Raw genomic sequence first — 23,059 nt, forward strand, 5'->3', positions numbered from 1 at the left:
GGCGCAGTGCGCCCGCCCCTCCTCCGCCCCTCTCTTCTCATTGCCGCCCCTCCTCCGCCCCTCTCTTCTCATTGCCGCCCCTCCTCCACCCCCTCTCTTCTCATTGCCGCCCCTCCTCCGCCCCTCTCTTCTCATTGCCGCCCCTCCTCCGCCCCTCTCTTCTCATTGCCGCCCCTCCTCCGCCCCTCTCTTCTCATTGGTGGCAGCGGCAGCAGCACAGGGGGAGGGAGGACAGCTTCCTTCTCCCCGTGCTGCTGAGAGAGAACATGAGCGCGCCGATAGCAGCGCGCTCATGTTCAGAGATACTAGACTGCGCAGAAGCGCAGCCCAGTATCGAAAAAACGGAAATCCCGGTATCGTATCGATACCGGGACAAAAGTATCGATTGGGTATCGAAATTTCGATACCCGCAACAACCCTACATGTGACCCCATTTCGGAAAGAAGACACCCCCAGGTATTCCGTGAGGGGCATATTGAGTCCATGAAAGATTGAAATTTTTGTCCCAAGTTAGCGGAACGGGAGACTTTGTGAGAAAAAAATAAAAAATATCAATTTCCGCTAACTTGTGCCAAAAAAAAAAAATTTCTATGAACTCGCCATGCCCCTCATTGAATACCTTGGGGTGTCTTCTTTCCAAAATGGGGTCACATGTGGGGTATTTATACTGCCCTGGCATTCTAGGGGCCCCAAAGCGTGAGAAGAAGTCTGGTATCCAAATGTCTAAAAATGCCCTCCTAAAAGGAATTTGGGCCCTTTTGCGCATCTAGGCTGCGAAAAAGTGTCACACATCTGGTATCGCCGTACTCAGGAGAAGTTAGGGAATGTGTTTTGGGGTGTCATTTTACATATACCCATGCTGGGTGAGATAAATATCTTGGTCAAATGCCAACTTTGTATAAAAAAATGGGAAAAGTTGTCTTTTGCCAAGATATTTCTCTCACCCAGCATGGGTATATGTAAAAAGACACCCCAAAACACATTCCCCAACTTCTCCCGAGTACGGAGATACCAGATGTGTGACACTTTTTTGCAGCCTAGGTGGGCAAAGGGGCCCATATTCCAAAGAGCACCTTTCGGATTTCACTGGTCATTTACCTACTTACCACACATTAGGGCCCCTGGAAAATGCCAGGGCAGTATAACTACCCCACAAGTGACCCCATTTTGGAAAGAAGACACCCCAAGGTATTCCGTGAGGGGCATGGTGAGTTCCTAGAATTTTTTATTTTTTGTCACAAGTTAGTGGAAAATGATGATTTTTTTTATATTTTTTTTTTTTTTTTCATACAAAGTCTCATATTCCACTAACTTGTGACAAAAAATAAAAACTTCCATGAACTCACTATGCCCATCAGCGAATACCTTGGGGTCTCTTCTTTCCAAAATGGGGTCACTTGTGGGGTAGTTATACTGCCCTGGCATTCTAGGGGCCCAAATGTGTGGTAAGGAGTTTGAAATCAAATTCTGTAAAAAATGACGAGTGAAATCCGAAAGGTGCTCTTTGGAATATGGGCCCCTTTGCCCACCTAGGCTGCAAAAAAGTGTCACACATCTGGTATCTCCGTATTCAGGAGAAGTTGGGGAATGTGTTTTGGGGTGTCTTTTTACATATACCCATGCTGGGTGAGAGAAATATCTTGGCAAAAGACAACTTTTCCCATTTTTTTATACAAAGTTGGCATTTGACCAAGATATTTATCTCACCCAGCATGGGTATATGTAAAATGACACCCCAAAACACATTCCCCAACTTCTACGAATACGGAGATACCAGATGTGTGACACTTTTTTGCAGCCGAGGTGGGCAAAGGGGCCCACATTCCAAAGAGCACCTTTCGGATTTCACTGGTCAGTTTTTACAGAATTTGATTTCAAACTCCTTACCACACATTTGGGCCCCTAGAATGCCAGGGCAGTATAACTACCCCACAAGTGACCCCATTTTGGAAAGAAGAGACCCCAAGGTATTTCGTGATGGGCATAGTGAGTTCATGGAAGTTTTTATTTTTTGTCACAAGTTAGTGGAATATGAGACTTTGTAAGAAAAAAAAAAAAAAAAAAAAAATCATCATTTTCCGCTAACTTGTGACAAAAAATAAAAAGTTCTATGAACTCACTATGCCCATCAGCGAATACCTTAGGGTGTGTACTTTCCGAAATGGGGTCATTTGTGGGGTGTTTGTACTGTCTGGGCATTGTAGAACCTCAGGAAACATGACAGGTGCTCAGAAAGTCAGAGCTGCTTCAAAAAGCGGAAATTCACATTTTTGTACCATAGTTTGTAAACGCTATAACTTTTACCCAAACCATTTTTTTTTTACCCAAACATTTTTTTTTTTTATCAAAGACATGTAGAACAATAAATTTAGAGCAAAATTTATATATGGATGTCGTTTTTTTTGCAAAATTTTACAACTGAAAGTGAAAAATGTCATTTTTTTTGCAAAAAAATCGTTAAATTTCGATTAATAACAAAAAAAGTAAAAATGTCAGCAGCAATGAAATACCACCAAATGAAAGCTCTATTAGTGAGAAGAAAAGGAGGTAAAATTCATTTGGGTGGTAAGTTGCATGACCGAGCAATAAACGGTGAAAGTAGTGTAGGTCAGAAGTGTAAAAAGTGGCCTGGTCTTTCAGGGTGTTTAAGCACTGTGGGGGCTGAGGTGGTTAATATGGGTATAAAATGGGATGGCAGAGTATTCACATGGAAAAGCTGTTTTTTATATTCAGTTTTCATTAAGTGATGTAAATGTTCTTCTCTTAGGTCGAATCCATCAAGCCATGGTGACATCTCTGAATGAAGACAGCGAGAGCATCACTGTGGAGTGGATTGAAAATGGGGACACTAAAGGAAAAGAGGTAATACTGACCCGTAAGGACTAGAAAGGGTGATCGCCGTCTTCAGCCCGTGCATGGGGAAACCAGCTTTTTCAGGCCCGGACAAAACCTCGTGGCGTCAGCAATTCTTAGGCTACTTTCACACTCGCGTTTTGTGCGGATCCGTCAGATAATACAACCGTCTGCATCCGCTCAGAGCGGATCCATTTGTAATGTATTATCTTTAACATAGCCATTACGGATCCGTCTTGAACACCATTGAAAGTCAATGGAGGACGGATCCGTTTTCTATTGTGTCAGAGAAAACGGATCCGTCCCCATTGACTTACATTGTGTGCCAGGACGGATGTGTTTGGCTGTCCGTCTCCAAAGCGTAACGGAGGCAAACTGATGCAATCTGAGCGGATCCTTTTCCATTCGGAATGCATTAGGGCAAAACTGATCCGTTTTGGACTGCTGGTGAGAGCCCTGAACGGATCTCGCAAACGGAAAGCCAAAACGCAAGTGTGAAAGTAGCCTAAACTTGTCTGGTGATCAAAAAATAAAATTGTGAAAAACGCCACAGAAAATGCATTGAAACATGGGCGCTGATTTTCTAGCGATGTCAGTCTAAGATTATGCGGTCTACTAGACCTGCACTAGATTCCGGGGTGCAGGGATGGACTCTTCTCTAGATGTCTATACCAGCCATTGGTTGTCTTATGTTGAGACAGAACTTTACACCAGAATTGTGGCGCACTTAGGCCACGCCCTCTAAGCCGCACACCACCCGATCTAGGTGCAGTGGATTTTCTCATTAGTAAATCTGGGCCTCTGTCATTCCGGACGTTCTGGGACCTGAAGCCGCATTGATCTCCAATGACTCACGAAGAGAAAGCATGTCACCCGAGCCTGAGTCAGTCTACTGCTATACTGACGAGAGAGACAGCCAGTGACGCATTCCTACAGGCTAGCTCACACCTCAGTGTTTCATCAGTGATTTCCATTAGTGATTGTCAGCCAAAATTAAAACCTAGACGAGGTGAAAATCTATTCCTTATACCATGTAGGCTTCACTCCTGGTTTTGGCTCCCAGTCACTGATGGAAATCACTGATCAATCACTGCGAAATCTCGTCATTCATTTATTTATGAGCAGTTTCCCTTTACAGAGGACCCGTCCCCTCTCCTGACCTGTCTGTTTTAGTGACTACTTGCGTTCCCCATGTAATAACAATTCTGGGGGACGCACAGGGGCATCCCTCAACTGGTAACACCCAGCTGGACCTTTATTACAAACTGCTGGTAATTCATTTATAAACTTTCAGAGGAATGGCACAACATAGCCATAAGACTAGTTGCTCGAGAACTCCTATTACATGGGGAATGCAAGACGTTGCTAGAACAGACATGTCAGGAGAGGTGAGAGGTCCTCTTTAGTGCAGCAGTGCGTCCGTCTCTGTGATGTCTCCATGTTCATGGATATCCTTACATGTGCCATGATGTCTGGTTTTAGGGACTACAATACATATGTGAATACATTTTAGTTTTTTCTCTCTCTAAGATCGATTTGGAAAGTATATTCGCACTTAATCCTGTTCTGGCTCCGGATGAAGAAATTGACCCCAGCCCTGAAATGCCTCCTCCCCCTACACCGACCACCAAAGTGAACAAGATTGTGAAGGTTAGTTGCGTCCATACATCGGTGTAACATGTCGCCCTCCTCAATCAGTCTGTTCTAAGGGTGGAACGACGCCTGTTCTTGTCTGCAGAACGCACAAGAATAGGACATGTTCTGTCTTTTTTGCGGGACTGCGGAATGGACATACAGATGCGGACAGCACGCGGTTTGCTGTATGCTTTTTTGTGGCCCAATGGAAGTGAATGGGTCCATGTCCGATGTGCAAAAAAAAGGAATTGTGTGAATGGGACCTGAGGGTAAAGAATTTTTGCGTCGCATCTTTGTTACAATTCCACAGCACAGTCCACATATCTGCACGTGATCGCTCCAGCCAATCACTTTTTACCTTTGAACTGCAGACAAGCACTTGATATTACACAATGATGCACTATTAGGGAGTCAGATTGATTTCTTGCTTGTCAGCCGTATGTCTTGGACTGCTCAGTGCTGAGGGAATGTGCAGTGTATGGAGACATCACTCTCTTCCTCTGTGATCCCGGCAGTTCCTTACAGATGGGGAAAGAGTGCTAACTAGGGCCGCAGTAATCGATTATTTCAGTAATCGAGTATTCTAACGATTATTTTTTACGATTAATCTAAAAAGAAAAAATTAATTGACTGTTTTCCTTTATAAAAACTCATCAGACCACCTGCCATTAGTCTCCAACACCCTCCCCCAGTGCGATCAGCCCAAGTGCATCAGTTCCCCCAGTGCCATCAGCTCCCCCCCCCCAGTGCCATCAGCTCCCCCCCCCCCCAGTGCCATCAGCTCCCCCCCCCCCCAGTGCCATCAGCTCCCCCCCCCCCCAGTGCCATCAGCTCCCCCCCAGTGCCATCAGCTCCACTCCCCCAGTGCCATCAGCTCCCCCCCCCCCGCGCCATCAGCTCCCCCCCCCCCCGTGCCATCAGCTCCCCCCCCCCCCGTGCCATCAGCTCCCCCCCCCCCCCGTGCCATCAGCTCCCCCCCCCCCGTGCCATCAGCTCCCCCCCCCAGTGCCATCAGCTCCCCCCCCCCCAGTGCCATCAGCTCCCCCCCCCCCAGTGCCATCAGCTCCCCCCCAGTGCCATCAGCTCCCCCCCCAGTGCCATCAGCTCCCCCCCCCCAGTGCCATCAGCTCCCCCCCCCCAGTGCCATCAGCTTTCCCCCACCCAGTGCCATCAGCTCCCCCCCCCCAGTGCCATCAGCTCCCCCCCCCCCAGTGCCATCAGCTCCCCCCCCCCAGTGCCATCAGCTCCCCCCCCCCCAGTGCCATCAGCTCCCCCCCCCAGTGCCATCAGCTCCCCCCCCCCAGTGCCATCAGCTCCCCCCCCCCCAGTGCCATCAGCTCCCCCCCCCCCCCAGTGCCATCAGCTCCCCCCCCCCAGTGCCATCAGCTCCCCCCCCCAGTGCCATCAGCTCCCCCCCCCCCCAGTGCCATCAGCTCCCCCCCCCCAGTGCCATCAGCTCCCCCCCCCCCCCAGTGCCCAGTGCCATCAGCTCCCCCCCCCCAGTGCCATCAGCTCCCCCCCCCCAGTGCCATCAGCTCCCCCCCCCCAGTGCCATCAGCTCTCCCCACCCAGTGCCATCAGCTCCCCCCCCCAGTGCCATCAGCTCCCCCCCCCAGTGCCATCAGCTCCCCCCCCCAGTGCCATCAGCTCCCCCCCCCAGTGCCATCAGCTCCCCCCCCCCAGTGCCATCAGCTCCCCCCCCCCCCCCAGTGCCATCAGCTCCCCCCCCCCCCCAGTGCCATCAGCTCCCCCCCCCCCCCAGTGCCATCAGCTCCCCCCCCCCAGTGCCATCAGCTCCCCCCCCCAGTGCCATCAGCTCCCCCCCCCAGTGCCATCAGCTCCCCCCCCCCCCAGTGCCATCAGCTCCCCCCCCCCCAGTGCCATCAGCTCCCCCCCCCCCAGTGCCATCAGCTCCCCCCCCCCCCAGTGCCATCAGCTCCCCCCCCCCCCAGTGCCATCAGCTCCCCCCCCCAGTGCCATCAGCTCCCCCCCCCAGTGCCATCAGCTCCCCCCCCCAGTGCCATCAGCTCCCCCACCCAGTGCCATCAGCTCCCCGACCTAGTGCCATCAGCCATCAGATCAGCCCCTCCGTGTCCCCCAGTGCCATCAGATCAGCCCCTCCGTGTCCCCCAGTGCCATCAGATCAGCCCCTCCGGTCCCATGTCCCCAGTGCCAGTGAAATAAAATACATACCTTTCCTGTAGGGGCGCCGCTCCACAGCACCTCCAGCTGCACTGGATCCTGACATCACACAGCGTCGGGTCATAGTGCGCATGTCAGGACGATGTGTCAGTATCTAGTGCAGCGCGGTACGGGCTGGCGGGTGACCACGGAGCAGAAAGTAATAGCAAGCGCTTCACTCCCACTCTGTGGTCACATGACACAAGCGAATCCTCGATGCCAAAAAAATTTGCATCAGTGATTTTTTTTTTTTTGTGTGTCGAATTGGTGCTAACAGCGCAGCAAATGGTAGTTTGAAGAGATAACAAGAAAAATAATGAATATTAATTGGCCACAAAGCACAACTTCACCCAGTGCAGTGGTAGTGTTGAGTATTTTTTTCTGCTGTTCACGTTTTTTTTCTTTTTCCGTTGATAGAATCGCCGTACAGTGGCTCCAGCTAAGAGCGAAACACCTGCAAGGGACAATAGAGGTAAGAACAGACGCTCGGGGAGGGGATGGTTATTGGGTTCTGTGTGTCGCTGTATTTCCGACACCCGGGACCCCCGCCGATCAGCTGTGTGAGAAGACTTACCATGCACAGCACCGTAGATTGTATAAAGGCTGTGCATGTTATCATGCTTAGACCCATTCACTTCTATGGGACTGAGCTGCACCTGGGCAACGTGACAGACGAATGTGACGTCACTTGGCTTAGGAAAAGCTGTGAGAAGGCCGTGGCACTCACAGCCTTCTCATACAGCTGATGGGAGGACATGCCTGGTGTCGTACCCCCACCAATCGGATATTAAAATCTTGGAAAACCCTGAGTGGTCCAAGTTACACATATTGATGACCTATCCTCGGGACAGGTCATCAATAGCAGATTGGTGGGGGTCTGACACCCAGCACGCAGCTTTATTCAGCCGCATCATTAAGGAACTGGGAGCAGAAGCTTCTATAAGATATGTAGTGGCCATGTCGGATTACTGCAGCTTATTCATGTGATTGGGAGCTGAGCGGCATGGCTCCAGAGATTACACAGCGTATGGCGCCTTTCCGCCTCCTTATACTGTATAGTTCACACCGTGTACCCAGTTGCACACCAGTCATTACACGGTAGCATCCGTTGTGGTTTTTGCTTCACCCATCAGTCTCTATTCTGGATTACTATGTCTGCATTGCCCTCGGAGTCTAATGTTCTGGTCTTTTTCCCTTGCAGCAGTCGGTTCAGCCCGGGCACGGCCAAGCCAACCGCCAGAACAGCCGGCCTCTGCACAGCAGAATGGTAGTGTTTCAGATATATCTCCAGATCAACCTGGAAAAAAGGACTTTGGCCCTCCTTGTATGTAACATATGTCTAGGATTGCTTCATATTATGTGTGCACATGCTACGTAGAAATCATAAGCACTCGGTGTTAAACCCGTACACAGCCGACTCATGGGCCCATACACAATGAAGCATCGCTTACGTTTTTTTGTTTTTAGTTTTTTAGTGAACCCCCATATTTGCTGTGACATTGCACACTCATTTGCATGTAATTATTGTCACTTTTATTTTGCATGTGCAATTTTTTCAGATTTTATAGTAATTGTGGTTCAGCCATGCACATTGCCATCTCAAGGAGCCATAGCCCTAGCTATTGGTAATGTAATGAATTATTTTGGTTATTTTTTCTATGAATGCTTGATTTATACTGGTTCTGAGTCATGAGGGCAGTAGTATGGTGGTGGATAGTTGTATGTTCTTTAAAGGAGTATACGATTGAGTGCGGCACAATAGTCCCGCGGGCGGCCCAACATGCACAGCATCATTGTAGTCTCTGATGCTGTGCGCACGATCAATGCCGCTTCGGGACATATGGCCCGCTCACAGACTGTATGTCTCGGAGGGCATACGGTCGTGGGCAAGGGCCCTAATCCAGCTAATTATTCTGACACGTTGTATAGTCGGTATACTATAGGAGGAGCATCATTTGGGTCCAGTCCCATGGTATCGGCAATATCCAGGGAGATTATAAGACCATGCACTTATCAGACATCTTGTAGTACATGACAATCTCTAACAAAGCTAGAACCTGCCCTGTCCTCACATGGATCCAGAGATCTCCACATTCACTGCTCCTATTGCTGTGCTAGATTTAGTTCAGGCTGGCAGCTCAGGGGACACGTCCTTTCTTTTGGGGGTGTCCTCATTCACACTCTCTGTAACTGTAGATCCAGCTGGTAGCAGTTGAAGGATAGAACTGAGCATGTCCGGACACCTCAGCGCGATGGGTAGAGAAATAAGAGAGAGAAACAAACAGCAGGTGGCGCTATACAGATACATTTTATTGAATAACCCAGTGGCTACATTTTTCATTCTGTGTACTTACCAAAAGTCTTCCCAGATTCAGGTGTTAGTTGGGAAAATGTAGAATATTTTTTTTCATGGGGCAACCCATTGAACAGACTCCTCTGTAAAGAGACCCCGTCAGCTCTTCCGACATGTCTGTTTTAGTAACTACTTCCCCTAATCTAATGCTGTATCTTTTCTTAGATCTTAGAATTGCGACAGTCCGCTGTTAGGCTACGTCTACACTAACTACGACATTTGTCGCGCGACAGATAGGGCACAACTACACTGCAACATTTGTCGCGCAACATTTTCTTGCACTAATGTCGCGCGACAATTTTTATAATGGCAGTCTATGGTGTCGCACTGCAACATGCAACATGCTGCGACGCAACAGTCGCAGAAAAATCCATCTCGAATGGATTTTCTGCGACTGTTGCGTCGCAGTCGCAGCATGTTGCAGTGCAACACCATAGACTGCCATTATAAAAATTGTCGCGCGACATTAGTGCAAGAAAATGTCGCGCGACAAATGTCGTCGTGTAGACGTAGCCTTATTCCTCCTGGAAATGTATGAATAAATTGACAACTGGGGCGTCCATTCCCCTTGTCCATAGGGTTGATCCTGCACAGTCAGCACTTATTGTACACTTTCAGACTGTGTAGAAACATGCCCCATTGACGCGGTAAATGGTGACATCTAGTTGTCGATTTATTTGCAGAGTATTTTAGCCCCCTGTCTCCCCAGGAAAGCCTCTGCTAGTAAAGGTGTAGTCTCATCAGAGACAACCCCTTACAAAATGCATCCTTTGGGGCAGTTGGTGGGTAGCCCCGGTCCAGAGCCAGGCTGATGGCCACAGGCTTAGCAGTGTGAAGCCATGGCCGGGCAGACCTTTTCCCTGGTGCAGGGGAGGTGTAGTGTTAGGTGGCAGACATTCATGGTTCATATCTGCTCATAAAGGGCGTCTCTGCTGTTTGACTCATGCAGCGGGGATCTGAGGAGGGGGGGGGGGGGGGGGGTCAGTGTGCCCTAAAGGGGTGTATGGATGGGTGTTGTATTCATGAGGCAATGACATTAGGACTGTAGATGTATGCCACAGAGGGCATTGGAGGCTAGGATGATGAGGGTTAAACAAAGGCTGTAAGTGAGGGCCTCGGAATTGCTGACGTTCTTGTCCGTGTCCTCGTGATGGGGTTTGGAGTCATACCTTTTGTGTATGGTTTTGAAGAAATGGGATCATTAATCCGCTTGGTGTTCTGTATACTCTAGGAATGACTGATCCCAACTTTTTCCGATTCGCTTACTGATGGTTTAGCCGTATGATTCCTGAAACCTCTAATTATAGCCGGGAGGTTTATACAAAGCTGGATATCAGCAAAACTCGAGAGCGTCAGAGCGTCGCTGCCAGCAAATCCGATGTGACCTGTGAGGAGTGCTTGCCTTTCTCTGATGGGATGGCTTCATGTGTCTCTTCTGGATGCTCACTTTAAGCCCGGTCTCTGCCCCTAGACATGTACACTATGGCTGCCTCTTATCGGCCTAGCTGCCTCTGTGGACATTTGTGTAACGGGGGGACGACAGACAGATGGTGGTCAGTTCTGAGAAGTGAGGAGCAGTTCATGATATTGCCAACTTTCAGCTGCTGATTTAATAATCTGTGGAAAATGTTACTCGCTATACACCGAGCGCTCCTGGGGCAAAGAGGGAGGGAGACTTCTACAGGTTGCTTAAAGGGGTTGTCCAGGGTTTTACAAGCGATTGCCTATTCTCAGGATAAGCCATCACTATCTGATCAGCGGACACCCCGCTCCCCCACAGATCAGCTGTTGCTGTGGTGCCGGAGCAGCTCCGTCTGTTGATGCTGCACCCATAGAAGTGATTTATAAAAATTGAAAAAATATTTTTTAGTAATGTATATTTAATTATAAATAAAATCTCACTCGAAAAAAAATCTTTAGTTTAAAAGTAAACTAAACACTCCATTATAAATTTTGTAATATACTGTGTTTTTTATTATTTTAATTTTATTTTTGTTTTAGGGACCAAATTTTGGGGACCAAGATTCTGTACACTCATGTCAGTGGTGTACAGATTCGACTGTGGGGCCGCAGTGAGCGATGTACAGGCAGGGGCACACCTCACCCGCTCTGATCATGGGACGCTGCTCCTGCCTGTGCCCACTCGCTTTGCTAAAAGCTCTGTATAGCACATGAGACCCTGCACTGATGTCCTATGCCATAGCGGGCACAGGCAGGAGCAGCGGGTGTGCTCCTGCCTGTGCATCGCTCTCTGTGAAATCTGTACACGGCGGACATGAGAGTGTACGGGTTCTAAAGCACCTGAGATACTCAGGACTTCAGGTGCCTTTTTGGTCCCTAAACATGGGGGGGGGGGGGGGGGAGTATATTGCAAAAAATTATGAGGCATTTTCAATAGTTTTAAAGGGAACCTATCATCAACTTTATGCTGACCTCATTGATGGCAGCATAAAGTAGTGGCAGTGAAAAATTACCGAAATGCAACTTTATCTTGCCCTTGTGAATTATTTCAATTATTCTAGATACAGCCAGCACTGCTCCACTCTGAGTCTCTGAGTATTCTGGTGAAAATTAATTGAGATTTAGTTTAGCCCTAGTGGCAGACATGCTAATTTTAATGCTGTGTCGTCAGCTGAAAGTAGATTCCACAACCAGCATTATGATTGCAGCTCTGGAAGAGTCCTGGTTGCCTGAATCATGGTTACTCATGATCTGCTGCCTTCTCGACCCCCTTGCTGATGACAGTTTTAGTTTCTTTGCCAGTTCTCCCCTAGGGAGAAAACAATCCTCAGTCGGCAGCTGGAGATCATGGGTAACCGAGACTCTTCCCAGGCGGCCAGGACTCTTTTCTAGGCTCAAGCTGCCATCATTAGAACGCTGGTTCTGACAACCACTTACTTTTAGCTCATGAGTGACCAGCGCTGAAGTTAACTAGCACTCGGGCTGCATGAAGTTGATGGAAGGCACCCTTTAAACAAAGTTGTAGAAAGGTTTAGCTTCTCTTTGCTATGGGTGAATCTATAAAAGCTGCTACAAATCCGCCTCGTGTGACAAAGATTTTACTCATTTGGGGAATCCTTTTTCCTATCCATCCTTAGAGAAGCTCCGTGAGGACCTAGCGGAGCAATTCCATAATTCTCTGCCAAGGTATTCCTCATAATGGACGGACAGAGCTGGATTATTATTTTTTTTTGCATACAAGATCTGCCACATATGTGACATCTGGCCTTTGGGGATCTGAACACTGAGATCCTTACCAATCCCAAGATGTGTATCTTGAGCCCTCACTGGTAACGCCTAGATCAGGGATGTCAAACTCATGGCCCTCCAGCTGTTGCACAACTACAACTCCCAGCATGCCTTGATAGTTGGAGGCTGTACGGGCCTGATGTTGGGCTTTATTATATCATAGTCTGCAGGCGAGCGGTCCTGGCTTTATTATATCATAGTTTGCAGGCGAGCGGTCCTGGCTTTATTATATCATAGTCTGCAGGCGAGCAGTCCTGGCTTTATTATATCATAGTCTGCAGGCGAGCGGTCCTGGCTTTATTATATCATAGTTTGCAGGCGAGCGGTCCTGGCTTTATTATATCATAGTCTGCAGGCGAGCAGTCCTGGCTTTATTATATTATAGTCTGCAGGCGAGCGGTCCTGGCTTTATTATATCATAGTCTGCAGGCGAGCGGTCCTGGCTTTATTATATCATAGTCTGCAGGCGAGCGGTCCTGGCTTTATTATATTATAGTCTGCAGGCGAGCGGTCCTGGTTTTATTATATCATAGTCTGCAGGCTAGCGGTCCTGGCTTTATTATATCATAGTCTGCAGGCGAGCGGTCCTGGCTTTATTATATCACAGTCTGCAGGCGAGCGGTCCTGGCTTTATTATATCACAGTCTGCAGGCGAGCGCTCCTGGCTTTATTATATTATAGTCTGCAGGCGAGCGCTCCTGGCTTTATTATATCACAGTCTGCAGGCGAGCGGTCCTGGCTTTATTATATCATAGTCTGCAGGCGAGCGGTCCTGGCTTTATTATATCACAGTCTGCAGGCGAGCGCTCCTGGCTTTATTATATGGCAGTCTAGAGGAGGGCGGTCCTGGCTTTATTATATTATAGTCTGCAGGCGAGCGGTCCTGGCTTTATTATATCACAGTCTGCAGGCGAGCGGTCCTGGTTTTATTATATCATAGTCTGCAGGCGAGCGGTCCTGGCTTTATTATATCATAGTCTGCAGGCGAGCGGTCCTGGCTTTATTATATCATAGTCTGCAGGCGAGCGGTCCTGGCTTTATTATATTACAGTCTGCAGGCGAACGCTCCTGGCTTTATTATATTACAGTCTGCAGGCGAGCGGTCCTGGCTTTATTATATCACAGTCTGCAGGCGAGCGGTCCTGGCTTTATTATATCACAGTCTGCAGGCGAGCGGTCCTGGCTTTATTATATGGCAGTCTAGAGGAGGGCGGTCCTGGCTTTATTATATTATAGTCTGCAGGCGAGCGGTCCTGGCTTTATTATATGGCAGTCTGCAGGCGAGCGGTCCTGGCTTTATTATAACATAGTCTGCAGGCGAGCGGTCCTGGCTTTATTATATCACAGTCTGCAGACGAGCGGTCCTGGCTTTATTATATGGCAGTCTAGAGGAGGGCGGTCCTGGCTTTATTATATTATAGTCTGCAGGCGAGCGCTCCTGGCTTTATTATATTATAGTCTGCAGGCGAGCGGTCCTGGCTTTATTATATTATAGTCTGCAGGCGAGCGGTCCTGGCTTTATTATATGGCAGTCTGCAGGCGAGCGGTCCTGGCTTTATTATATGGCAGTCTGCAGGCGAGCGGTCCTGGCTTTATTATAACATGGTCTGCAGGCGAGCGGTCCTGGCTTTATTATAACATGGTCTGCAGGCGAGCGGTCCTGGCTTTATTATATCATAGTCTGCAGGCGAGCGGCCCTGGCTTTATTATATCATAGTCTGCAGGCGAGCGGTCCTGGCTTTATTATATCACAGTCTGCAGGCGAGCGGTCCTGGCTTTATTATATCACAGTCTGCAGGCGAGCGCTCCTGGCTTTATTATATTACAGTCTGCAGGCGAACGCTCCTGGCTTTATTATATTACAGTCTGCAGGCGAGCGGTCCTGGCTTTATTATATCACAGTCTGCAGGTGAGCGGTCCTGGCTTTATTATATGGCAGTCTAGAGGAGGGCGGTCCTGGCTTTATTATATTATAGTCTGCAGGCGAGCGGTCCTGGCTTTATTATATGGCAGTCTGCAGGCGAGCGGTCCTGGCTTTATTATAACATGGTCTGCAGGCGAGCGGTCCTGGCTTTATTATAACATGGTCTGCAGGCGAGCGGTCCTGGCTTTATTATATCATAGTCTGCAGGCGAGCGGTCCTGGCTTTATTATATCACAGTCTGCAGGCGAGCGGTCCTGGCTTTATTATATCACAGTCTGCAGGCGAGCGGTCCTGGCTTTATTATATCACAGTCTGCAGGCGAACGCTCCTGGCTTTATTATATTACAGTCTGCAGGCGAGCGGTCCTGGCTTTATTATATCACAGTCTGCAGGCGAGCGGTCCTGGCTTTATTATATGGCAGTCTAGAGGAGGGCGGTCCTGGCTTTATTATATTATAGTCTGCAGGCGAGCGGTCCTGGCTTTATTATATGGCAGTCTGCAGGCGAGCGGTCCTGGCTTTATTATAACATGGTCTGCAGGCGAGCGGTCCTGGCTTTATTATAACATGGTCTGCAGGCGAGCGGTCCTGGCTTTATTATATCATAGTCTGCAGGCGAGCGGTCCTGGCTTTATTATATCACAGTCTGCAGGCGAGCGGTCCTGGCTTTATTATATCACAGTCTGCAGGCGAGCGGTCCTGGCTTTATTATATCACAGTCTGCAGGCGAGCGGTCCTGGCTTTATTATATCACAGTATGCAGGCGAGCGCTCTTTTATTACGTTGTATTCACAGTCTGTTGTTCAGTGTCACCTCTGGATGAGACAGGAGAAGGTTTAGGAGTGTAGTACTTCTACTGATGATCGTTCATAGAAAAGCCATTTCTTAATATTACATCTGACATGATTATTCTTCTCTACTCCAGCCAGGAGGAAGTCTAATTGTGTGAAAGAAGTAGAAAAGCTGCAAGAGAAGCGAGAAAGGAGACGGTTACAGCAGCAAGAACTGCGAGAGAAAAAGGCTCTGGTGAGGACATTTCACAGCGGCTGTCACTTATATAATCTCCTTGCAGTATGGAGAGGGGTCTGGCCACCTTAAAGGGACAGTACATATTCATGGCCAAATGAAGCAACTTTACAGATACTCCTAATTATCTTTCTGTCTTGTGTCTGCAGCTCCTCTGCAGGCCGCGGTGTTTAGTGGTCCCCATCTGATCCTGCAGTTGTACTTTGCGTACATCCCTCACTGGCGTACATTAGGTAGCTTAGAAACAATAAGGGAACGGACAACATTATCACAGGATCAGAGTGTAGAGTGTTTGTTACCATGGAGACACATTGGTCTGCATAGGAGCTGTATACACAATAGAATTGTAATTGGGGCAATTTGCTTCATTTTTCATTCTAGATGCATTGTAACAATAAAAAAACCAGTGGACCAGGACCATGAAGAAAATGCAAGAAACCCATATTTGCAAAGTTATTCCTGACTGTTCTTATTTTACATCCCTCTGTGCACTTTAGTTAAAGAGGACCTGTCACCGCTCCTGACACGTCTGTATTAACACCTTCATGCATTCCCCATGTAATAACAATTCTGGAGCATCTGTTCTTATGGCTCAATGTTGTGCCATTGCTTTATTATTTCTACTAGAAGTTATGAATTAATTGCAGTAAGGGTACAGAGGAGGGTAACCAGTTGGGGGGGGGGGGGGGGGTGTACCTGCACAGACAGACGGACAATGGCAGCACTGATTGGATAGCGTAAGTCTAGGCAGGTACACCCCCCCCCCCCCCCCAACTGGTTACCACCCCTCTGTACCCTTACTGCAGACTGCTAGCATTTCATTCATAACTTCTAGAAGGCATAATAAAGGAATGACCCAACATAGAGACATAAGAATAGATGCTCCAGAATTATTACATGGGGAATGCATGAAGTTAGATAGGTCAGGAGTGGTGAAAGGTTCTCTTTAAAGGGGTTATGCCTTGACTGACTGACATCATATAGTACATGGCAATACCTTTCTTAAAAAGCTAGAACTAGCCCTGTAGCTCAGATGGAACCAGAGATTTTCCCCTTTCTTTGCTCCAATTGTTCTGCTGGATCTTCTTCAGTCTGGTAGCTCAGGGGGCGTGTCTTTTCTGCTACAGCTCTCACCCTATTACAGCTCAGGGGGAGTATCCCTTCTATAGCTCTCTCCTATCACAGCTGGGGGAGGGAGGAGTCCTCTCTGCTGCATCTCTTTCCTTCTTACAGAAGATACCGCTGGAGACCTCCTTAGTGAGGTGGACAAGAAATAAGGGAAAGAGCAATCAGCAGGTGGCGCTATACAGATGCATTTAATTGAGTAACTTAATTACATGCAATTACAAAAGTATTCAGATCCAGGTGCTGGTTTGAAAAATGTAGAATATTTAATGGCATAACTCCTTTAATAAGCATGTGAAGTTGTGAATGTTAATGATGGCAAACATGCAAGCCCACCTACACCATTAAAAAGTGACCGGTCCCTAATATGTTGTTTTCTCTCATTGTAGGATGTTGATGCCACATACCCGAATTATGAAATAATGTGTATGATAAGAGATTTCAGAGGAAGTTTGGATTACCGGCCCTTAACTACTGCAGACACTGTAAGTCAGAGCTTTGTGTGCCCACGGTGGATCTTTCACATGAAATCGGTGTCCCATTGAACTACGTGTGAACTGTTGACACAATTCATTTTATGTGGCGGGGTTAAAAAGAGTGGACATGTCAGTTCTTGCAGCATTTTCCACTTGTGCACATCTGCAGTTTGTACAAGAGAGGAGATCAGGCGGACAGTCTCCGATTTCTGGAATGGATTTTGCAGTGGGTTCTTTCGACTGGAAAGAAAACCTTTTGTTTATCACGTGAACCTCCTTTTAATATTATGGTATTTATGTAGGAATGTTCACATTGTAAGGTCAGTTTCAGAGGACCAAAATGCAGCCCCTTCTAAGTCTTCACAATATGGCCCCAACACCCTGACTACCTACAGTCCAGCTGAACCAACCATCTAGGGTTCAGTAGGACTGTGGAAGTCCAGATATTTCGGGACATTATAGACACTAAAATGTGATTCCCTTTACACTTCTGCTATAGAGCTCCAGTTTTGAACTTTTTTTTTATATATATATATATATATATATATATATCTTAGTTACCTGAGAAGTCTTTTATATTTGTATTTTTGGTGGGGGTCCAGTTGCTGAGACCTGCAGCAATCTCTGAAAGAAGGGTGGAGGAGCACCATACTTTTTCAGCTGTGTTTTCATGCTGGGGGGGTGTAGCAATTCACAGGCTCATAGTTTGTGCCAGTTAAACCCCCTGCTTGCTTGTCCGAGGAACGCAGAGCCTAACGCAACTGAGCACGTTGCTCAGATGAGTGCTTCTGCCTATTAGTTTCAGACATCAGTGTGGGCCCAGCGTCTGGAACCTCAATGCCTGAAATGTCACTAGAACTTGTCAAAAAAATTCTGAAACCACAGGTTAATGTGTGGAGACAATAGTTGTTGAATTAAAGGGTAACTGTCATGTTTTCCTCAAAAAATCTATTTTAGCATACGTTACTGCTGCAGCAGCATTATGTATAAAGCAAGCTTTAGTTTTTTCACATACCACTGTTTACTCTGAGTTTTTCCCTTAGTTACGGCTGTTTAATCATTTACAATATGAGGACCTTCTCAACATGGCTCCGCTGCCAGTTCTCTGGGGCCAAAACTGCTTTCCCTCACTTCCCATACACACTTGTAGCCAGCAGCTCCCTGCCAGCCAATCAGATTGGTTTACTGAGAGACACGCCTCCTCACTCTGAAGCCTAATGCAGGCATGCAGTGTGAAGGACCGCCCCTCTGTCTTCCTTTCTTCTTAGCCGGAGACAGATGAGCCATAGCAACTGTCTTTTTAAAGGGGTTGTCCGGGTTCTGAGCTGAACCCGGACATACCCTTATTTTCACCCAGGCAGTCCCCCTGATGTTGGCATCGGAACATCTCATGCTCCGATGCGCTCCCTTGCCCTGCGCTAGATCGCGCAGGGCACAGGCTCTTTTGTTTACAATAATACACTGCTGGGCAGAAGCTTCCGCCCGGCAGTGTGTTCGGTGATGTCACCGGCTCTGATGGGCGTGCTTTAGCGCTGCCCTAGCCATTTTACTGGGCTTCCTGGCAGCCTCATGGAGAGCCTGGTCCGTCACCGGAACTCCAGAAAATGCCTTTGCCCTGCACAATTTAGCACAGGGCAAAGGAGAGCATTGGAGCATGAACTGCTCAGGGGGGCCTGCCTGGGTGAAAATGGAAGTATGTCCGGGTTCAGCTCTGAACCCGGACAACCCCTTTAAAGGAGAGGGACAGGGGACATTAATGAAAGCTGTTAGGGTCCATTCACACGTCCGTAGTGTATTGCGGATCCGCAATACACCCGGCTGGCACCCCCATAGAACCGCCTATTCTGCAATTGCGGACAAGAATAGGACATTTTTTCCGGAGCTGCGGACCGGAAGATCGAGGGCGCGCTCCGTGATGCGGACAGCACACTGTGTGCTGTCCGCATCCATTCCTGCCCCATAGAGAATGAATAGGTCCGCACCCGTTCCGCAGTTTGCAGAGCGGACGCGGACCCATTCTGTGGGCGTGTGAATGGACCCTTATTATAAGGTAATTGCAGATCTTTTGGCAATCATGGACAGTCTAACTCAGGTATACATGCCTAGTCTAAAAAACTAGCAAATAAAATAAAAAATGACAGTTACCCATTAAAGGGCTTCTGTCAGCCCACTAAACCGTTTTTTTTTTTTGCTTAATAATAACCCCTACACTGCGATTTATCCATACATAAGTAAAATAATAATTTTGGTTCAGTAGAATTTGCTAAAACCCTATTTTTATAATATGTAAATTACCTTGCTACCAGCAAGTAGGGCGGCTACTTGCTGGTAGCAGCCGCATCCTCCCATCGTAATGACGCCCCCTCTGCTTGTTGATTGACAGGGCCAGCGGACGGGATCTTTCTCCGCTGGCCCTGCCTGTTTTCATTCAATATCTGGCGCCTGCGCCACGGCCGTACCTATCTTCAATCGGCGCAGGCGCACTGAGAGGCGGCCACTCACTCGGCCGCTTCATCCTCAATGCGCCTGCGCCGATGACGTCACATCTACACCCGGCGCAGGCGCATTGAGGATGAAGCGGCCGTGTGAGTGGCTGCCTCTCAGTGCGCCTGCGCCGATTGAAGATAGGTACGGCCGTGGCGCAGGCGCCAGATATTGAATGAAAACAGGCAGGGCCAGCGGAGAAAGATCCCGTCCGCTGGCCCTGTCAATCAACAAGCGGAGGGGCGTCATTACGATGGGAGGATGCGGCTGCTACCAGCAAGTAGCCGCCCTACTTGCTGGTAGCAAGGTAATTTACATATTATAAAAATAGGGTTTTAGCAAATTCTACTGAACCAAAATTATTATTTTACTTATGTATGGATAAATCGCAGTGTAGGGGTTATTATTAAGCAAAAAAAAAAAAAACGGTTTAGTGGGCTGACAGAAGCCCTTTAAAGTAAATTTGCTGTTTTAGAACTAATGATGTTTACTTTTTGTTTCCCTACAGATTGATGAGCATCGGATATGTGTGTGTGTTAGAAAGCGTCCTCTGAACAAGAAGGGTGAGCACTGATTGGATGTTGTCTCTTGTTGTGGCTCTCCTTTTAGCTCCTGACATTTCATAGGGACATGTTAGATTTTATCAGTGGGGCCCCTCCAGTCACTAGTAGGAAGAGACCCATGATGCTCTTCACACGCCTGTGACATTGAGCTCATAGCTCAGTATTATATTTCCTAGGTATGCCGACGCAGGCACATGAGATGGCGTGTCTCAGTCTCTATCACAGTGGATCCGAAACGTACCAGTTTTGGGCAGGGTGGATTTGATTTAAATCATAGTTTTCTACATAAAGACTAATTCTTGCTGGTATAACTTATAATATGCAAGTAGATGAAGATTTTTAGAATAACAACTTTTCATATTAGTTTGATTAGGTTGATTCTGCATTCATAGGTTTGTAGAAGTTAGGATTAAGGTCTTTTTCTCAACTCTGTTCATGGTATAACATTTTTGCTGTGAAGAAGAGGCATGTGATCTCTGCTGAGTCAAATTCAGTTTTGAGAACTGCAAAAGTAAACCAAGCATCTGTGATAATATCTTGTAGGCAGAGAAACTACCCAATAATCTTACAAAAACCTCTGGAAGAGCAGGACATTGTGAATGGATTAATGGAATTTAACAAAAAATTAAACATATACAGCTATATTCTACATAATTAAAAAACTAAACTTTATTTCATGATGGAATAACCTTTGGATGGTAATATATTTTCCTCACAGCATTTTATATAAAAAAAAAATCAGATTTAACAAAAAAAAAACTTTTTTTTTTTTTTTTTGATCATTGATTTGTATCCACCCTGGTTTTGGGATATACTGTGTATATAGTGCATGGCTTCCCTATACGTTGCATGCACTTCCACATTTCAGCATCTTTGGCTCTCTTTCTTCTTTTCTCTTTTCAATTCCCAATCCTATAAATTTATACAAGATAGGTGATATATGTATGATCTCTGGGGGTCGCACTGTTGGCACCCCCACTAATTACAAGAATGAGGGGCCTTAAATCCCCTGCATCAACGGAGTGGTAGTGTGTAGGGGTCACCACTGCTCCATTCACTTCTCTGCCACTGCATGGAGTTGTGGTCACGTTTGTACTTTTCCACTCCATCCACACAGGAGACTCTGGGACCCCCGTTCTAGTGATTGGCAGGGGTCTATGAAATAATTTCTGTCCTGGCAGAAGTGATCTATAATGGATTACCTCATCTCGGAGCACATTTTCTCTGTATGACTGTCAAAGTTTTTTGGTAAGTGCGGTGCTGCCTTCAGCCACACCACATCTACAGGTCTCTTTTCTTTGGAGATGGATGTTGACTAGTGATGAGGCCTCAGAAGTGTAAGGAGCCCTGATGTTCAGCTTGTTGTTTGGAGACATTTGCTTGCTCCCGAACAGTATTGCACAAGGAGCTTTATATTTGCTGAGTCTGCACTTTCGTGGGCTTGGTGACATCATCAGTCACATTCTGCTGCTGTCAGGGAGCACCCGAGGACATGTGAGGATCCTACCAAAGCCTTTCTTATACGGCCGAGAGGTTTCAGCTCTTCATGACCAGATGATGATTGCGCCATCACCTCCTTTTGTTGCTCACTGCTGCCACCCCACTGCCAACACCAGCAGGTGCAGTACAGCCGAGGGGCAGATGAATGACTATGATCCTACAGCGGAGAATTGTTATTAACCAGTTACTCTGCAGAGAATTGTTGTGGAGATTAATTGTCCCGTTTCTTTTTGCAGAGAACACTATGAAAGACTTAGATGTGCTCACAATTCCTAGTAAAGATGTAGTAATGGTGCACGAACCCAAGCAGAAAGTGGACCTGACCCGATTCTTAGAAAACCAAACGTTTCGCTTTGACTATGCCTTTGATGAGACTGCGCCAAATGAAATGGTGTACAGGTATGGGACCCGCGATACCTTCTCTTACAGGATGTTCTCTGCTCTTTCAAGTAACATAGTTTATTAGGCTGAAAAAAGACATCTGTCCGTCCAGTTCGGCCAGTCATATCCTGCAAGTTGATCCAGAGGAAGGCAAAAAAAAAAAACTGAGGTAGAAGCAAAAATCCCTCCCGACTCCAATCAGAATGACTCCCTGGATCTAGTAGCTATAGCCTGTAATATTATTACACTCCAGAAATACATCCAGGCCCCTCAAGTCCTGGGACTCACACCATGGTCTAGCCACATTTACTACAACACCCGGGGCCCATTGATTCCACTTCTCATAGCAACGACATCTGTGGCTTTGAGCATATAAATCTCCAGCAGTGAGAATAAAATGGCGTGCACGCAGATCCGTTTTTTTTTTTTTTTTTTGGTGGATCAATAATTGGGTAGGACCCTGTGCATGAGGCCTTAGATGTCTAACCATGGCCTGCTGCTTTCAAGTATTTATGTATTTCCCTCAGAAAGCACCTTTAAAAGGAGTTGACTCAAGAAGACTGCCCCCTGTACATAGGTTCTGATATGACTTAGAGGGGTCTACCACTCGGGACCCCACCTTTATGAGCCAGACTGGAGAGCATCTCTAGAAGAGTGACTTAGAATTCCTTGTAGGGACATATTTCTATCTGAATGCCTATGCAAAGAGGTGTCTCCTAAGCAAGAGAACTGTCTCACCAACGAAGTGGCCCCCTATGAGTCAAAATCCGACTCTCCAACAAGCCCAGGAATATGGCCAAGCCAGATATCCTTCTGTAGTCGCCTCTTGCCCTTAATCAGTATGAAGTAAGATTCTGACTGGCTTATCTGAATTCTACGTTTCTCCTGTACTGCTACACAGTAAATGCTTGGTTGTCCATGGCTTCCCCCAGAAAACTCGCCTGTTTTTTAGGGATGTTGTCAGCGAGACCTGGGGGCAATCAGCTCATGGTTTCTGATGAGACGATGATGGTGACATTGGCCCCTGCATACGTATGTGCATGGAGCCTAGTGGAAGACACTCATGCAGATCCCTTGCGGCAGCAGTGGGATCGGATCTGGTGCCAGTTTATCAGATAATACATTTATATTGGAGAAAACCCACAATAAAATACTAAAAGTTATTTCTCAGATGGTTCCTGCTCAGTCTTCTGGAATTCCAATAGAATAATGAGCGAGCACTCATTGACATGTGCAGAAAATATTTATTAAATCCCCATAAAATTCAAGTAATAAAATTTATAAGAACAATGTAGCAATAATATACAACA

General features: G+C 47.3%; 1 protein-coding gene across 4 annotated transcripts in view; it reads left to right on the forward strand.

Annotated features, from left to right (window-relative positions):
• The window catches only part of KIF2A (kinesin family member 2A), a 63,463-nt gene that overhangs the window by 20,631 nt on the left and 19,773 nt on the right, over nt 1-23,059 (forward strand). For 2 of the 4 annotated variants that reach the window (XM_040421325.1, XM_040421321.1), the window contains exons 2-9: nt 2,768-2,862; nt 4,384-4,503; nt 7,087-7,141; nt 7,871-7,993; nt 15,120-15,220; nt 16,735-16,830; nt 19,814-19,868; nt 21,605-21,767. In XM_040421325.1, the coding sequence (XP_040277259.1) occupies nt 2,768-2,862; nt 4,384-4,503; nt 7,087-7,141; nt 7,871-7,993; nt 15,120-15,220; nt 16,735-16,830; nt 19,814-19,868; nt 21,605-21,767 (808 nt within the window). The remainder of the gene's footprint in view (nt 1-2,767; nt 2,863-4,383; nt 4,504-7,086; nt 7,142-7,870; nt 7,994-15,119; nt 15,221-16,734; nt 16,831-19,813; nt 19,869-21,604; nt 21,768-23,059) is intronic. The other 2 variants (XM_040421322.1, XM_040421323.1) reach the window with 2 other exon arrangements.

Source organism: Bufo bufo, chromosome 2 (genome assembly GCF_905171765.1).
Source record: "Bufo bufo chromosome 2, aBufBuf1.1, whole genome shotgun sequence".
Classification (NCBI taxonomy): domain Eukaryota; kingdom Metazoa; phylum Chordata; class Amphibia; order Anura; family Bufonidae; genus Bufo; species Bufo bufo.